The 17,337-nt window shown below is 49.9% G+C and overlaps 1 protein-coding gene across 2 annotated transcripts; it reads left to right on the forward strand.

Annotated features, from left to right (window-relative positions):
- The first annotated feature begins 1,526 nt into the window (after positions 1–1,526).
- Positions 1,527–16,451, forward strand: LOC105466969 (protocadherin 12). Of its 2 annotated transcripts, XM_011716219.3 has the most exons (5): positions 1,685–1,855; positions 2,214–4,753; positions 8,437–8,534; positions 10,470–10,621; positions 14,222–16,451. In XM_011716219.3, exons 2-5 carry the CDS (start codon positions 2,732–2,734, stop codon positions 14,644–14,646), a joined length of 2,697 nt encoding a protein of 898 aa, XP_011714521.2. In that variant the 5' UTR covers positions 1,685–1,855; positions 2,214–2,731; the 3' UTR covers positions 14,647–16,451. The 2 variants fall into 2 exon arrangements, with proteins under 2 accessions (XP_011714520.2, XP_011714521.2); XM_011716218.2 differs by having other exon boundaries at positions 1,527–4,753.
- The last annotated feature ends 886 nt before the right edge of the window (positions 16,452–17,337 follow it).

Consider the following 17,337-nt stretch of genomic DNA (forward strand, 5'->3'; position numbering starts at 1 on the left):
ATATGGAGTTAAAGGAAAGAAAAGCCAGAGAGAAAGAGAAGGAGTGCAGGTGACTGTCCCTTAGCCACCTCAGTCCTGATAGCCACAGGCTTCCATGCCAATAAGCCCTGACTAGTGCCACTTGGGTCCAAACATGGCACCTCTGGCCCCAAGGGCTTAGTAGCAAATACCCATCTAGGGAAGTTGGTCTTCATTCTCATCACCTCAAATGCTTCACAAGCCTCAGGGATCAACCGTGAAGTGGGTATAAGGCTGGGAGAATGCTGGGGGCAGCAAATTGAAGGGCATAATGAGAAGCAGTAAGGCTACCTCAAAGCTCACCCAAGCAAACTGCACATTCACCTCCTTCCTTACTGAATTTTACCTTATGAGGAGGTGAGTGGGAGGGAGGGCATCCCTTAAAACATCTAAAAAGAGAGTTGGGTTCAGCAAAGGAGTTGTGCTTCACGGTACTCTTATAAACAGAACTGGGGAGAGAAGAATTGGAGGAAGGGGGAAAGACATAGATGAAAGGGAGGGGAAGGTGTGGGAGAGGGAAATGTATAAAAGCTTCCAAGAGGAGTGGGAGGCTGGGGGTTCCCCAGACAGAGACTCAGGCTGGACCAGATGCAGAGAACAATGGACTTCAAGGCTGGAGGGGGGGGCGGGGGCTGAAGGGAAGCAGGAGGAGAGCCACACAGTCAAGTCACACGGGTTCTTGCAGCTTTTGGAATCAAGACCATGGGCACCCTCATAGATCAGTGTGGGCAGGGACTGCCCCAGGGCCAATACAAGATCCAGAGGTAGCCATAGGGTGTGACAAGTTGTGCAGATTACAACACTCATCCCTTGCAATAACGTCACTGCCTGTGACACGGGGCCAGGCCCAGGCCAAAGCCCTTCATGCATCATTTCGTTTAATCCTCACAGTTTCCCGCTGAAAGGGCTACTATTCTTACTCCCATCCCCACTCTACAGATGAGGTAATGGAGGCCCAGAGAGGTTAAGTGACTTGTCCCAGATGACACAGCTGGTAAGTTGCAAAATCAGAATTTGAACTCAGGCAGTTTAGCTCTGATGGCTGCTCTGTTAATCACAGCTGCAGTGAGACAAAAACAGGTGATCAGGGCAGAGTCAAGACAGAGAGGTAAACAAGAGTGGGAAAAAGACAGGCGTGAGAGGGGAACAATGGGGGAAAAGATAGGAACAAAGAGAGTTGGGGAAGGGGAGAGAAACAGGAAACATGACTTGCCCGGGAGGGGCATCAGTCCGCTTGCAAGCAGGTGGAGGCTCAAGTTTTCTGCTCACTTGGTGATGCAGAGGCTCCCTTTCCCTCAGCAGCAGCCTTGCTGCATGGACAGCAGCTTCCCATCTGGCCTGTCCCCGGAGCCCCAGCCTCATCCTCCTCAGTGGCAGGCCACTTAGCTTCACAGGAAATGCTCTTTCTCTAATTGGCATTGAAAACTCACAGCCCTCCCTTTTCCTGTAGGTGGGGTTTCCATAGGAAAAAGCTGCTTCTCTGTTTCCCCAGCCTAGCAACTGTTTGGAAGTCAGAGTCCCACATCCTGCTCAACTGGGTCAGGTCCCTCTTAGACCAGCTCTTGTCCATCATTTGCTGAAGTGGACCAGCTAGTTCCCCTGTAGGGGTCTATCCTGGCAATTCTTGATCGGCGTTTGGATATCTCAGATCGCTTCCGATGAAGATGGCCTTGCCTGGGGGTCCTGCTTGTTCCATCATCATCTAACTATGGGACAAGGTTGTGCCAGCAGGCCCGGGGGAAGGAGCACAGGGCTGATCAAGCCATCCAGGAAACACTGGAGGACTTGTCCAGCCTTGAAAGAACTCTAGCAGTTTCTGAATGTGGCCCACTTGGTGGTAAGCATGATGCAACTTCTGCAACTTCTGCTGGGGCTTTTGGGGCCAGGTGGCTACTTATTTCTTTTAGGGGATGGTCAGGAGGTAACCACTCTCACGGTGAAATACCAAGTGTCAGAGGAAGTGCCATCTGGCACAGTGATCGGGAAGCTGTCCCAGGAGCTGGGCCGGGAGGAGAGGCAGAGGCAGAGGCAGAGGCAAGCTGGGGCTGCCTTCCAGGTGTTGCAGCTGCCTCAGGCGCTCCCCATTCAGGTGGACTCTGAGGAAGGCTTGCTCAGCACAGGTAGGCGGCTGGATCGAGAGCAGCTATGCCGACAGTGGGATCCCTGCCTGGTTTCCTTTGATGTGCTTGCCACAGGGGATTTGGCTCTGATCCACGTGGAGATCCAAGTGCTGGACATCAATGACCACCAGCCACGGTTTCCCAAAGGCGAGCAGGAGCTGGAAATCTCTGAGAGCGCCTCTCTGCGCACCCGGATCCCCCTGGACAGAGCTCTTGACCCAGACACAGGCCCTAACACCCTGCACACCTACACTCTGTCTCCCAGTGAGCACTTTGCCTTGGATGTCATTGTGGGCCCTGATGAGACCAAACACGCAGAACTCGTAGTGGTGAAGGAGCTGGACAGGGAAATCCATTCATTTTTTGATCTGGTGTTAACTGCCTATGACAATGGGAACCCCCCCAAGTCAGGCACCAGCTTGGTCAAGGTCAACGTCTTGGACTCCAATGATAATAGCCCTGTATTTGCTGAGAGTTCACTGGCACTAGAAATCCAAGAAGATGCTGCCCCTGGTACTCTTCTCATAAAACTGACTGCCACGGACCCTGACCAAGGCCCCAATGGGGAGGTGGAGTTCTTCCTCAGTAAGCACATGCCTCCAGAGGTGCTGGACACCTTCAGTATTGATGCCAAGACAGGCCAGGTCATTCTGCGTCGACCTCTAGACTATGAAAAGAACCCTGCCTACGAGGTGGATGTCCAGGCAAGGGACCTGGGTCCCAATCCCATCCCAGCCCATTGCAAAGTTCTCATCAAGGTTCTGGATGTCAATGACAACATCCCAAGCATCCATGTCACATGGGCCTCCCAGCCATCACTGGTGTCAGAAGCTCTTCCCAAGGACAGTTTTATTGCTCTTGTCATGGCAGATGACTTGGATTCAGGAAACAATGGTTTGGTCCACTGTTGGCTGAGCCAAGAGCTGGGCCACTTCAGGCTGAAAAGAACTAATGGCAACACATACATGTTGCTAACCAATGCCACACTGGACAGAGAGCAGTGGCCCAAATATACACTCACTCTGTTAGCCCAAGACCAAGGACTGCAGCCCTTATCAGCCAAGAAACAGCTCAGCATTCAAATCAGTGACATCAACGACAACGCACCTGTGTTTGAGAAAAGCAGGTACGAAGTCTCCACACGGGAAAACAACGTACCCTCTCTTCACCTCATTACCATCAAGGCTCATGATGCAGACTTGGGTATTAATGGAAAAGTCTCATACCGCATCCATGATTCCCCAGTTGCTCACTTAGTAGCTATTGACTCCAACACAGGAGAGGTCACTGCTCAGAGGTCACTGAACTATGAAGAGATGGCCGGCTTTGAGTTCCAGGTGATCGCAGAGGACAGCGGGCAACCCATGCTTGCATCCAGTGTCTCTGTGAGGGTCAGCCTCTTGGATGCCAATGATAATGCCCCAGAGGTGGTCCAGCCTGTGCTCAGCGATGGAAAAGCCAGCCTCTCCGTGCTTGTGAACGCCTCCACAGGCCACCTGCTAGTGCCCATCGAGACTCCCAATGGCTTGGGTCCAGCAGGCACTGACACACCTCCACTGGCCACTCACAGCTCCCGGCCATTCCTTTTGACAACCATTGTGGCAAGAGATGCAGACTCGGGGGCAAATGGAGAGCCCCTCTACAGCATCCGCAGTGGAAATGAAGCCCACCTCTTCATCCTCAGCCCCCATGCAGGGCAGCTGTTCGTCAACGTTACCAATGCCAGCAGCCTCATTGGGAGTGAGTGGGAGCTGGAGATAGTGGTAGAGGACCAGGGAAGCCCCCCTTTACAGACCCGAGCCCTGTTGAGGATCATGTTTGTCACCAGTGCTGACCACCTGAGGGACTCAGCCCGCAAGCCTGGGGCCTTGAGCATGTCGATGCTGACAGTGATCTGCCTGACTGTACTGCTGGGCATCTTCGGGTTGATCCTGGCTTTGTTCATGTCCATCTGCCGGACAGAGAAGAAGGACAACAGGGCCTACAACTGTCGGGAGGCCGAGTCCACCTACCGCCAGCAGCCCAAGAGGCCCCAGAAACACATTCAGAAGGCAGACATCCACCTCGTGCCTATGCTCAGGGGTCAGGCAGGTGAGCCTTGTGAAGTCGGGCAGTCCCACAAAGACGTGGACAAGGAGGCGATGATGGAAGCAGGCTGGGACCCCTGCCTTCAGGCCCCCTTCCACCTCACCCCGACCCTGTACAGGACGCTACGTAATCAAGGCAACCAGGGAGCACCGGCGGAGAGCCGAGAGGTGCTGCAAGACACCGTCAATCTGCTTTTCAACCATCCCAGGCAGAGGAACGCCTCCCGGGAGAACCTGAACCTTCCCGAGCCCCAGCCTGCTACAGGCCAGCCACGTTCCAGGCCTCTGAAAGTTGCAGGCAGCCCCACAGGGAGGCTGGCTGGAGACCAGGGCAGTGAGGAGGCTCCACAGAGCCCACCAGCCTCCTCTGCAACCCTGAGACGGCAGCGACATCTCAATGGCAAAGTGTCCCCTGAGAAAGAATTAGGGCCCCGTCAGATCCTGCGGAGTCTGGTCCGGCTGTCTGTGGCTGCCTTCGCCGAGCGGAACCCCGTGGAGGAGCTCACTGTGGATTCTCCTCCTGTTCAGGTACCTGGGGCATGGGCAGCTCTTTCTCTGGTCACTCCTGACCACCAGAAACAGCATCAGACACCCCCGTAACCTGCACAGTCCTCATGTTTCTTCCTTAGGCTCACCTGGTACTTTTTGATGCTTTGGATAGCAGTGGTTCAGGGCACAGCTTTGTGACTGGCTGAACTTAGCTGTGTGATCCTAGGCAAATTCCTTACTGTCTCTGGGCCTTAGTTGTCTTATCTGTAAATTAGAAATGATAGTAAGAGTATCTACCTCGTAGAGTTGTCCAGAGGATTTGATCAATTAGTTCCTACAAGGCATTTATGGTGCCTCACAAGTAGACACACAGCAAAGGTAGTGACTAAGAGTATAAGCTTTGGGCAAGGTTGCCTGAGTTCAAATCCTAGCTCCACTTCTTCCTAGCTCTGAACCACAGGGGAAGTTAACTTCTCTGTTGAAAGATGTCTGTGTTAACAGCACCCATCTTCTAAGTTTGCTTGAAGATAAAATGAGTGAATGCTCTTAATGCCTGTAGAACAGCGTCCATCTGACATGTAGTCAGTACTCAGCAAATTATTGCTATTCCTTCCTCAAAGCACTTCTCCATCTCCACTCTCTGCCTGCCCTCATCTCATCTGGGCAACCTCCCTATGAAGAAGGCCAGGATAGGCATCATTGCACCCAAACCCAGGTGTAGCAAATAATTTGTCTGAGACCCCAGAGCTTTCTGGCTGGGCCTGCAGGATGCGGCAGAGGAAATAACCTTAGAACTTTGCAGTTAGGCAGATTGGGATTCAAATTTCAACAGTCACTTAGGAGCTGGGCAACCTTGTACACATCCTTCAACATCTGAGCCTCATTTTCCTCATCTATAAAATGGGGACTATGAGACCAAACTTACCCTGTGTCTGCCTCCTTAGAGTGTGAGGTCTAAATGGGATGATGAGTGACAAAATGTCTAAGGACCTGGGATTTTCTAGACACAAGTGTGGAAACCTTTTCAGGGATGATGCCTGATCTCACACCCATATCTGCTTCTGTGAACCTCAGATATTTTCACTGTGCCAGGCTGCCTGCCCAAGGCACACCTCTATTTGGCCAGGCCATCAGTTCATGTTTCCTGTGAAGCAAAACACAGTTTCCTTCCCTTACTCCCTCCTCAGGAAGCCACCTGGAGATGGCCCAGCTGTTCTCTTAGGAATCTTGCCCTGGAATCAGTGCAGACCCAGAGGTTGCCAGAGCCAACCACTAATTTATCTTTCCATTCATCCATCCATTGATCAGGTGCTTTTTGGATAAACTCTGTGCTGAGCACTGTGCTGGCTGCTGGTAGACAGGACAACAGAGAATAGGCACCGTGGGTGGCCCCACTGAGGTGACAGAAAGAAAGGTGCCCATTTGGGATCAACTTGAGGCTGCTTGCCCAATGCTCATATCTTTCCAGCAGCACATAAAGTCAGATCTGAGTTTAAATTCCAGCCCTCCCACTAACTTCTATGTAGCCCCTGTAAGCCTCCAATTCCACCTCTGCAAAATGGCCATAATGGTATCTCTTCCCTTAGGCTGTTGTAAGAATTAAGGGAGATTGGCCGGGCGCGGTGGCTCAAGCCTGTAATCCCAGCACTTTGGGAGGCCGAAACGGGAGGATCACGAGGTCAAGAGATCGAGACCATCCTGGCTAACACGATGAAACCCCATCTCTACTAAAAAATACAAAAAAATAGCCGGGCGAGGTGGCAGGCACCTATAGTCCCAGCTACTTGGGAGGCTGAGGCAGGAGAATGGCGTAAACCCGGGAGGTGGAGCTTGCAGTGAGCTGAGATTCGGCCACTGCACTCCAGCCTGGGCGACAGAGCGAGACCCCGTCTCAAAAAAAAAAAAAAAAAGAATTAAGGGAGATTATATGACACTGGACAATCATTGTTTATCATGGGATCTATTAATAAGCTCATTTAAATCTCATAACCCACCATATGATCTGGGTCTCATTAATATTCACTTTTTTACTGTTGAGGAAACTGAGGCTCAGAATGCTTAAGTAATTCCTCAAGGCCACATTGATGGGGCAGGGGCATATTTGGGATTTGAACCTGAGTCTGACTGATTTGAATCTGGGCTGTAACTGTGAAGTGACCCTGAATGACAGTGCTCAGCATAGGGATTGGCATGTAGGGAGTCATGTCATGAAATGCCAGCTGTCACTTGAGCAAAGGGTGGCAGGTATCTTAGGAGGGCTTCTGGGCCTGGGCTGGGAGGTGGGATCTTCCCTGAGGCAGGCAATGAGACCCTGAGTCTCCCAAGTCACAGTGAAACCCCAGTTCTGGCCATCTCCTCTTCCAGCTCTCCTCTGAGGTTGACACTTCCTATCTCAAGCTGCACCGAGGGGCACGGTGGACCTCCTAAGGGAGGAATGGGGGTGGACCCAGGAGGTTGAAGCAGTGTTTCTAGGAATAACAGTCCCAACTCCTTGCTTTTGCAAAGGATTTTTAACTTTTTCAAACCATTTAATCTTGACAACACCGAGAAGAAGGCTGTATGGGTATTTCTAGCCCCCCATTAGAGATGAGGAAACTGAGGTCTGAGGAGGTCTAAAAGCCTGTCTAACACTATACAATAAGCTACAAATGGCCTTGAACTAGAACTCCACCTCCCAGGACTTGATCTGTTGCCTTTCCCTCCCAATGGCCTATAGGGTCTGGCCCTGGTAGCTCACCCATCCCCTACTCCATTCTCCAATCTTTCTGAAACTCTGCCTTCTCTTCCAGCCTTTCAGTGTGCAGTGCTTCTGCCTGAAACCACCCCCCTGTCACCATCACCCCTTGCCCAGACCCTCGTTCTCTTTCCACTTGCCAAACTCCTATGGAGCCTTTGGGTCTCAGCAGAGGTGCCTGGCATGTAGTATGAACTCAGTAACATCTGTTGAAATGAATGAATGAACTTAATCCAGTACCACCCCCCTGCTTCCTCCCTGCTCCAACTTGGGTTAGGGGCCTTCCTTCACTCCCACAGAGCCCCCACTCTTTCCCTACGCCCAGAGGCAACCCCTGTGGTAACCACTCTTCACTGCTCCCCCACTCCCTGTGGGGCTGCCTGCAACCTTCACCTCCTGACAGATATGACCATGCTGAGGGCAGCAGCTGGGTCTCCTTCTCCTTCTTACTCCCATTGCAACCATCCTGCCTGGCACTTATTAAGTACTTGTTGAATGAATGAATGAAAAGATGAATAAATGAATAATTTAATGACACCATTTTGCCTTTTCTACAACATAGTCTTACATCTGGTCAACAAAAATCGACCAAATGTCCAAATACTGCTAAAGGGGAACATAACTCTTTAAGATAATCTTTATCAAAGTGACAACAAATTGATGGTCAGGAAATGCCTTTTTCACCCCTATCTCTCAGAGTCCACCAGGCGCAGGACACTCGGAGGAATGAGTGTGAGGGGATGGGCCCAGAGGGTCCTCTTGCTCTCCTTCAGACACTCAGGTCCTGGGGTGACATGACAGAGCAGGGGACCTGCCTGCCCAGGTCCCTGTCTCTGCCACTGGGCACCATCCCCCATCTGATCACACAAACATCTGAAGCCAGAGGAAAGACTATAAAAAGAAAGCACCGGCATTGAGGGAAACATCCGGCGAGGAAGTGTGCTGAGTCGGAATTGTGTGGAGTCAACAGATTTTTCCTGTCTTGTAGCAAATCTCCCAGCTGCTGTCCTTGCTGCATCAGGGCCAATTCCAGCCGAAACCAAACCACCGAGGAAATAAGTACTTGGCCAAGCCAGGAGGCAGCAGGTAAGCAGCACGTAGCCCCCACAGGCATCTCATGGCCCCTACTGGCTGCCCCTCATCTCTGCAGCCTCTGTGAGTGAGGAAGGGTGAGCCCATCCCAGACACCGGTCCCCTGGGAGGGTGCAGCAGACAGCATCCATCCTCCCACCCTGGGAGGCTTGGTCATGGGGTGACTGTATTGATAGTATTTACACGACCTAGAAGTCCTATAGGACTATCAAGATGTATTAATAAATACTATCAATACAGTAGTCACCAAGGAAATTACTTCATCGCTGAGGCTCGATTCGTCCCCTGATTACAGAGGTGCTGTAAATTGCGTTTATATCTGTAACTGTCACCTCTCTTTCTCTGGGCCCATAGACGTAATATGAAGGCTCCCCACTAAAGACATGGATATGTGGGCGTGTCCCTTTGGGCAATCCTAGAATTGAAGAGCCCTTAAGAGAACATCAAATCCAACTTCTTGTTATGGATGGATAAACTGAGGCTCTGAATAGTTTGATTCAAACCAGCTATGTAAACTTGAGCAAGTGAGATAATCTCTCAGGACCTTGGTTTCCCCATCTGTAAAATAGAAGCCATCCCATTTCCCTTGTAGTAATGGGGTGAGAATTTCATGATCAATTGTATTCTAAGCCCATAGCCCAGGACTGACGCATAGTAGGTGCACACACAACGCTAACTCCTTTCCCCTTGAAGCAATTTTGCTAAAGGTCATGTAACAAGTGAGTGGCAAAGCTGGGACCAGCTCTCAGAGTTCCTGACTCCTGCATCAGTGCTCTTGCCCTGACAACTTATAGCTTATTTTTACAAGGATGGCAAGAGGTAGTGTACGGCAGGGGTGAGTCCACACACTCCAGAGTCACACTGGCCTGGATTTGAATTCTTGCTTTATCTCTTAATCTACGGGGACCTTGGGAACCTGCAAAATCTTCACAAGTCTTGGTTTTCTCATTTGTACAATGGGGTGATTGAAGAGAACCCTTTACAGGTGTGGAAGGTTTGAATGAGACGGTGCATGGACCTTGCATCACATGAGGCCTGACTCAGACTCACTGCTTAATAAACATTAGTTGTCATTATCACCCACACACTTGCCACCTCCCTGCTCATTTCTTCACAGCAGCAGAAATGGCTACAGGGGGAAAAAATCCCAAACAAACAGAAAGGACTCCTACGCCTTAAAACCCCTCAGAAGCCTTTCCACCTGCTGGGATGAGGGTCCAGGCCTGTCCCCAAGTGTCCATGGGAGAGAGGGGCCAGGATGGAGACAGCAGGAGACTGGGATGCAGGTAGCAGATTCTGAGCAGCTTTAGGCTGCCTCACTCCAGCTGCACCCTCCATAGGTCTGTTCTTCTGGCCTAGGTTTTGGCCTAAAGTAGGAAGGAAGGAATGTTCAGTCATTCATTAAGTGTTGATTCAGCACCCACTGTGTGCCACGCCCTGTTCTGAGCATCAGTGAGCGAGCAGGGAATGAGACAGGCAAAAATCCCAGCCTTGCTGGAGCTCTTCTTCTATGGATGGATAGACGGCTGCACTGGCTCCACTGAGGTTTACTAAACTCCTCCTGTGTGCCAGGAAATACCTAGGCATGGGAGGGGCAACAAGAATGATATCAATGAACTCATCTTCACTTCTGTCTGCTGAGTGCTTACAATGTGCCAGGCTCTGTGGTAGGCCCCTTTACCTACAGCGTCTCATTTTACCCTCACAATACCCTGTGAGGTGGGTGTTATTTATTACTCTCATTTTACAGATGAGGAAACAGAGTAAGAGGAGGGCTGGAATCACATGATCCAGGTTGGTCTGACTGCAGAGGCCAGGCTGTGAATCCAGTTCCCTATACGGGTAAATGAATGCAAACATAAATGGGCATGAATGAATGGATCTATATAGGAATGTCCTTACCCATGGACTGGCTGGTTTCTTTTGTAGGAGTGCACTCACAGACACAGATGGCCCGAGTGCGAGGGCTGGAGGCCAGACAGACCCAGAACAGGAGGAAGGGCCTTTGGATCCTGAAGAGGACCTCTCTGTGAAGCAATTGCTAGAAGAAGAGCTGTCAAGTCTGCTGGACCCCTGCACAGGTAGGGACCTCCTAGAGTCACCTTGCCCCATGGTGTCCAGGCTTCAGAGTTGTACTCCAATCCACTGCAGGGAAAAGCCATTCTGTTTCTGTGGAGGAACATCAGCAACATTTAACTTCCCTTTCATCCTTGCAGCCTCAGAAAGTATTTTAAAGACTGGGTTCTACTTTGATTTCTTTTTTAGACAGGGTCTTGCTTTGTCACCCAGGCTGGAGTAGAGTGGCGTGATCACAGGGTGATCACAGCTCACTGCAGCATTGACCTCCTGGGCTCAGGTGATCCTCCCACCTTGGCCTCCCAAGTAGCTGGGACTACAGGTGAGCACCACCACATCTCGCTAAGTTTTGATTTTTTTTTTTTTTTTTGGTAGGGACAGGGATTCACATGTTGCCCAGGCTGGTCTCCAACTCCTGGGCTCAAGCAATCCGCCCACCTCAGCCTCCCAAAGTGCTGGCGTTAGAGGCATGAGCCACCTGTAATCAAAGCCAAAGTAGGCACCCGGCCTACTTTGATTATTCATTTTAAAAATCACTGTAAGAATAGTGAACATGCCAGGCACAGTGGAAGCATCTTATGTACATGATCTCATTTAAGCCTCCAGCCAATCTCCTCAAGTAGATAATTATTACCTTGAATTTACAGATGAGAAAACCGAGGCTCAAAAAAATCGAGTAGCCGTCCCAGAGTCACCCAGCTCACCAGTGATCGAAGGGGAGCCAAACCCTGAGCCAGCCTGTCCTCTATGGACTTCTTACCACTCATTTGCGTCTGGTGTGTTTTAATACCCTTTCGCCCTGGGAACCAGGTCAACTCTTTAACATGCTAACAATTGCAATTAAAACAAAAAGAATTTTGCAGACAAACAATTAGCTTTGACAATAAATACATAATGTGAATTTGAATTCAAGAATCTGCTAGCGCCCCCTGCCCCTGCTACGGACATTGGTCAGCCTTCTTTGGTAACACACCCCACAGCGGACCATCCCTGTGCTGTGGTTTTCTATCTATGTAGTTAACACTGTTTCTCATGTGCTCCATCTGGCTGCAGACACATTGAAGGCACGGCAGGGACTTCTCTCCCTGGTTAAAAAAATATTGCTAATAGTTATTGGGCACTTTCTATGTGCTAGGCCCTGTTCTAAGTACCTCATGAGAAAATCTTATGAGATAGGGACTATTCATTATCCCCACTTCATAAAGGAAAAATGTGAGGGTCAGGGGTGTTTAATAATTTGCCCAAGGTTGTGCAGCTCATGGATAGTTATTAACACAGGCAGTGTGGCTCTAAATTTTAGAGCTGTGTTGTTCAATGCGGTAGTCACTAGCCACATGTGGCTATTTAACTTTAAATGAATTAAAATTAAATAAAATGAAATATTCACTTCTTCTACCATATCGGCCACATTTCAAGTGCTCAATAGCTACGTATGGCTGGGGGATATAGCTTTGGATTCTATCTCTATTCATCAGCTCTGGCTGGAACCTGTGGGGTCAGTTCCCACACGGTCCTGCTTGCCCATAGCACAAAGGGTACTGAACACAGGAGCACTGTAAGGAGTGGGGGGTAAGGAAAGAGGAGGGGCAGAAAAGCCTTTGCCGCTCACAGGCTGGACTGCCATGGGGAGACTGGGATCTTGCGGCTTCAGATTGCTTCAGATTTGCTGCTTCAGATTCAGATTGCCCCACTTGAGAGTGTGACCATGATAATGTTTTACTGGTTGCATGAACTCATTGAACCTCACAACAACTCCACAAGATAAGTACTACTGTCTCACCACTTCCTAAGAGGAAACGGGAGCTTAGAGAGGTTAAGCCATCTTCCCAAGGTCACACACACTGCCCCTAAGCGGCAAAGCTGGGAAATCAAACCCGGGTTGGCCCAGCGCCCACCTGCAGCTAGAACTGGTGGGTAATGCTGGGTGAATTCAGCATCACTTTTCAGCTGTTCTCATACGCCCCAGCGATTTTCTCATTCCAAGCTTCACTCCTTCTGAAGCTCTCTGATCCGTGTACAAGGAAAGGCCTGATTCTACACCACCAAGAGTTCCATCCAACCTTATAGCCTCGGAGTCTCAAGAAACTAAGGTTTGCATTTCCCAGAGGTTGAAGGTGAATATTTATGTTCATTCAATCATTCAACAAACATTCACTAAGTCCCAGGCATGGGGCTAAACCCAAGGATCCTGTAGGGCAGGAGCCCAACACTGTCTCACAACCTGCACAGTCCAGAATGCAAGACAGAGATTCATTTATCAGTACAAAAAATGACTACCCGTACTTCAGAATAACTTTTTCAAATTACATAAGTAGTATTTGGTTAATACAGAAAAACATAGATAAACAAAAAGAGAACGGATTGCTTTTGCCCAGAGGTAATTTCAGTTAACATTTTGACATATCTCCTTCCAGTCTTTTATTCTGTGCACAGATTTTAAAGTAACTCACTTTAGGCAAACATTAGATAAATGTTAAGTAGATGTTGTGCTTTTTTTTTTTTAATTTTTTTTAAGACACTGTTTCTTAACTATAAGACTTACAGTTTCTTTCCTCTGGCTTGGTCTCTACCACCAGGCCTAGGACTGGTTTCTTGAAACAGGATTTTCTGTTGAAGGGATGGGAAAAGAAGTGTGACTGTGGCATTGCAAATGTAGGGGCCAGTTTTTTGAATTCCCAGCCACCAGGCTGACTTGCCACCACCACTACCCCAGTCCCTCTCCTGGGACAGCCCTTGGACAGGCAGCCCCTCCCCAGCCTGACTCTAGGCCAGGGTTTCCGGCAGCTTGAGAGATGATGTTGAGGAGGATTTGCGGATCGGGGGCCAGGTGATAACAGTGCAGACCTTAGGTAGCCTGGGAATTCCAGAGGCCCCAGCTGGGCACCTGGAGTATCCAGAGGGACGAAGGGCCAGCTCTTCAGAGAGAGGGTAGGGTGGTGCCATCATAGGGAGGCTTCAAAGTCATCAGACCTGGCATCAAATTGAGGTTTGTTGCCTAGCAGATGTGTGACTTAACTTCTTTCAGCTTCGGTTTCCTCATCCACCAAATGGGGATAATACTCTTGACCTCAAAGGTTTGTGTGGAAGTTAAATAATTATGTAAATTGTTCATCACATAAGTACCTAGTATGTGGTCCCTATTATTATGGATAGGAACAAAGGGCAGCGCCAAGTCAGGAACTCCAGCCTCGGCTAAGAAAAGGGATTTTTCCCTCCATCCTCAGCTAGTGGAGCCCTGAGGGGAGAAGGCGCCCTGAGGGGTAAAAATCCTGGATGAAATATAGAAGACACTGAGACTGGAAACACACCACAGCCCAGATTGGGAAATTCTTTAGAAAAAGGCTAATTCCTGCTTCTAGGCCTTCTCCTCCTCCTGCTGCTTCCCCACTCGGTTCGCCAGGGTGTGTCAGTCGACTGCCTTCCTACCCAGGGAGCTTCCCTGTCAGGGCCTCTTCCTTCCTGTCCCTGTCTGGCCACTCTGTCTGTCCCCTGCCATTTCCCTTCCCTCCTTTGTCCACTGCCCTTGCCCTGCCCATTGCCCCACCCTCACCCGCCTGGTCCTTCCCGGAGCCTGGCCCTCACTGTGTCCCCTGCTCCCCACACAGGTCTGGCCCTGGACCGGCTGAGCGCCCCTGACCCGGCCTGGATGGCGAGACTCTCTTTGCCCCTCACCACCAACTACCGTGACAATGTGATCTCCCCGGATGCTGCAGCCACGGAGGAGCCGAGGACCTTCCAGACGTTCGGCAAGGCAGAGGCACCAGAGCTGAGCCCAACAGGCACGAGGCTGGCCAGCACCTTTGTCTCGGAGATGAGCTCACTGTTGGAGATGCTGCTGGAACAGCGCTCCGGCATGCCCGTGGAGGCCGCCTCTGAGGCACTGCGGCGGCTCTCGGTCTGCGGGAGGACCCTCAGTCTAGACTTGGCCACCAGTGCGGCCTCAGGCATGAAAGTGCAGGGGGACCCAGGTGGAAAGACGGGGACTGAGGGCAGGAGCAGAGGCAGCAGCAGCAGTGGCAGTTGCCTGTGAACATACCTCGGACGCCTCTGGATCCAAGAATCAGGGGCCTGAGGATCTGGGGACATGAGCTGGTTTCTAAAATCTTATAACTCACTAGCTAGTGGTGGCCTGAGAACTTTAGGGTGACTGATGCTACCCCCACAGAGGAGGCAGGAGCCCCAGGACTAACACCTGACTGACCAAAGCAGCCCCTTGTAAGCGGCTCTGAGTCTTTTGGAGGACAGGGACAGTTTGTGGCTGAGGCAAGTGTTTGCTGGCAAAACATATGTAGAGCACAAAGGGTCAGTCCTCTGGCAGAACAGATGCCACGGAGTACCACAAGCAGGAAAGGATGGCCTTCTTGAGTAGCAGGAGTCAGGGGGCTGTACCCTGGGGGTGCCAGGAAATGCTCTCTGACCTACCAATAAAGGAAAAGCAGTGATTCATTCTCCTGTTTGCACCTGTCAAGAGGGAGAAGGGAAGAGTAATAGAGTGAGGGTTCTTTGTCATCCAATCCCTGGCAAGACTGTCACACCGGGCCTGGACAGGCGTGGGGCACCTTGGTACACAGTGACAGGTACACAAATAGCAGACATGTGTGCTCTTAACCCCGCTCCCCTACCACTATGTTACCAACTAATCTGCTTCTCAGCTGCAAAATTAGAGCTAAGAAAGCACAACTATTTATAAAGCATTTCCATGAGCCAGGCACCAGGCTTTACAATAGGATTTAATTTGATTTTCCAACAGTCCTGGGAGGGAGGTATGATTAACCCCATTTCACAGACATTGATATGGGGCTTGGAGAGGTCAAATGGCTTTCCCAAGATCAAGCAGGGAGTACAGCCAGAGCCAGGATTTGGACCCGGGCTGGCCCAACACCAAAACCCAGGCCTTCAACCTTGACACCAGCCTGCCAACCAAGGAGAGGAGAAGGAAAGGCCCTGGAGGTGAGCTGTTGGCAGCAGTGAACTTGCCCGACAGAGCTCCCTCGGGAAACACTGTTGAAAGGAACAGAAATCAAAGTCATGCAGGCCCGCACCTCTCTACATTTCCAAGCACAAGGCAAAAGGAACTTGGATCTGAACTGCTGCAGACCCCTGTTCTTTCTGAGCAAGTAGCTCTTCAAGTGCAGATGTCATCTTTTTGGACCCCATTTGCCGGTAAACCTTCCTCTGTTATTGCAGGTTTAGGCTTGTGAATCCCAGAGGACACTGTGTGAACTGGGTCTATGAAATCCGCACTGACAGCAGCCAGCCTTCCAGGGGATGGAGGAGGGAAGAAATAGCAGATATTTTCCCAAGGTTCAGCTTTATAATTTTCTTGGAAATTTCCGAGCAGCCAATCAGCTAGCTTCTAAATAGCGTGGGTCTCTCCTGGACACTGCAGGCAAAAGTTCCTCTATCTGCTCCTCTTTTTGTCCTTTCTTGGAGCTCAGTGCTCATGTTCACTGTTCACAGAAATGGGCCAATTATACTCCCAACTAGGGATAATAGGCCTCATACATACTTGGAATACAGTGTGGTGTCATTATTCCATTATTCCATTTTACAGATGAAGAAAATGAGGCTCCCCAAAGTTATGAGTTTCCGGGGCAGAGTCTCTGGGTTTCTCCTCACCTCACTCTAGGCCAGAGCGATCTCCTTACAGAATCTGTGATTTTCAGGCTGGATCCCAGAACTGTTGGGTTCTGTGGGCCAGTGAGAGAAGCTGGGGGAAACCAAGCAGACAGGCAGGGTCTCCAGCCTGAACAGCCAGGTGCCTGCCACAAAGCAACGCTTGATAAATACCTGTTGAATGGATGTATGAATGAATAAATGTGTCAGTAAATGCTTCAGAGGCCCCTTTTATCCATATTGGAGCTCCAGGTAGGACTTCATTAGAAAAAATGATTGTTATGCAAAAGCAAAGTCTGAGAACCACAGTACTAGAGTAGACCATGGTGACCTCCCAGTTACCAGCAGATTTTCAGTGCTGAGCAGATGTTGGGAGGGTAGAGAGAAGACAGTGAGCATGGGGAGATGACCTGAGGAAGCTGGAATTATAGGTGGCAACTGGATCACTAGACACATGGGACCATTGCATCATTCTAGTTCAAAAGCTATAAATCTGTACTCCTTGGGCTCCCTGAATACTAGGTAAAACTTTGTGTCTAGGCATTTTTTTTTTTAGATAGAAGATACAAAATTCTCATCAGATTCTCTAAAGGAAACTTTGACCTTTAAAAGGTTACGCAGCATTGCTTTAAGATACTATCTAAACATCCACAGACATGGGCAATTGTCATAAGGAGTCTGAACTTTATCTATTTCAACTCTTCATTTTATAGCCAAGAATATAGAAAGAAACGGCAGATGACTTGCCTAAGGCCACCTGGCAGGTTTGTGGAGGAGAGCTTTCCAAATTAAGGTGACATTTAACTGAGTGGTTGCTCAAATCAGGATTTGGATCTGGGATTTAGTATGGTGGTCTTTTTAATACGTCAAAGATTCTTAATCTGACGTCCTTGGTTGGACTTCAGGATCTATGAACCTGCTGAACTGCATGCAAAATTGGAAGGATATGCATTTTTTCTATGGAAAGAAGTAGGTGCTTAGATCAGATTCTCAAAGAGATTTAGGGTCCAATTAAGATTAGGAAGCACTACAATCCTCTAGGTCAGCCCTCAGCCCTGCCTTCCCTGCAGAACCTGGAGAACTCATGGGTAGAGCTGCTCCTGTT

The sequence above is a fragment of the Macaca nemestrina genome, chromosome 6, assembly GCF_043159975.1.
Source record: "Macaca nemestrina isolate mMacNem1 chromosome 6, mMacNem.hap1, whole genome shotgun sequence".
In the NCBI taxonomy this organism is placed as follows: Eukaryota; Metazoa; Chordata; class Mammalia; order Primates; family Cercopithecidae; genus Macaca; species Macaca nemestrina.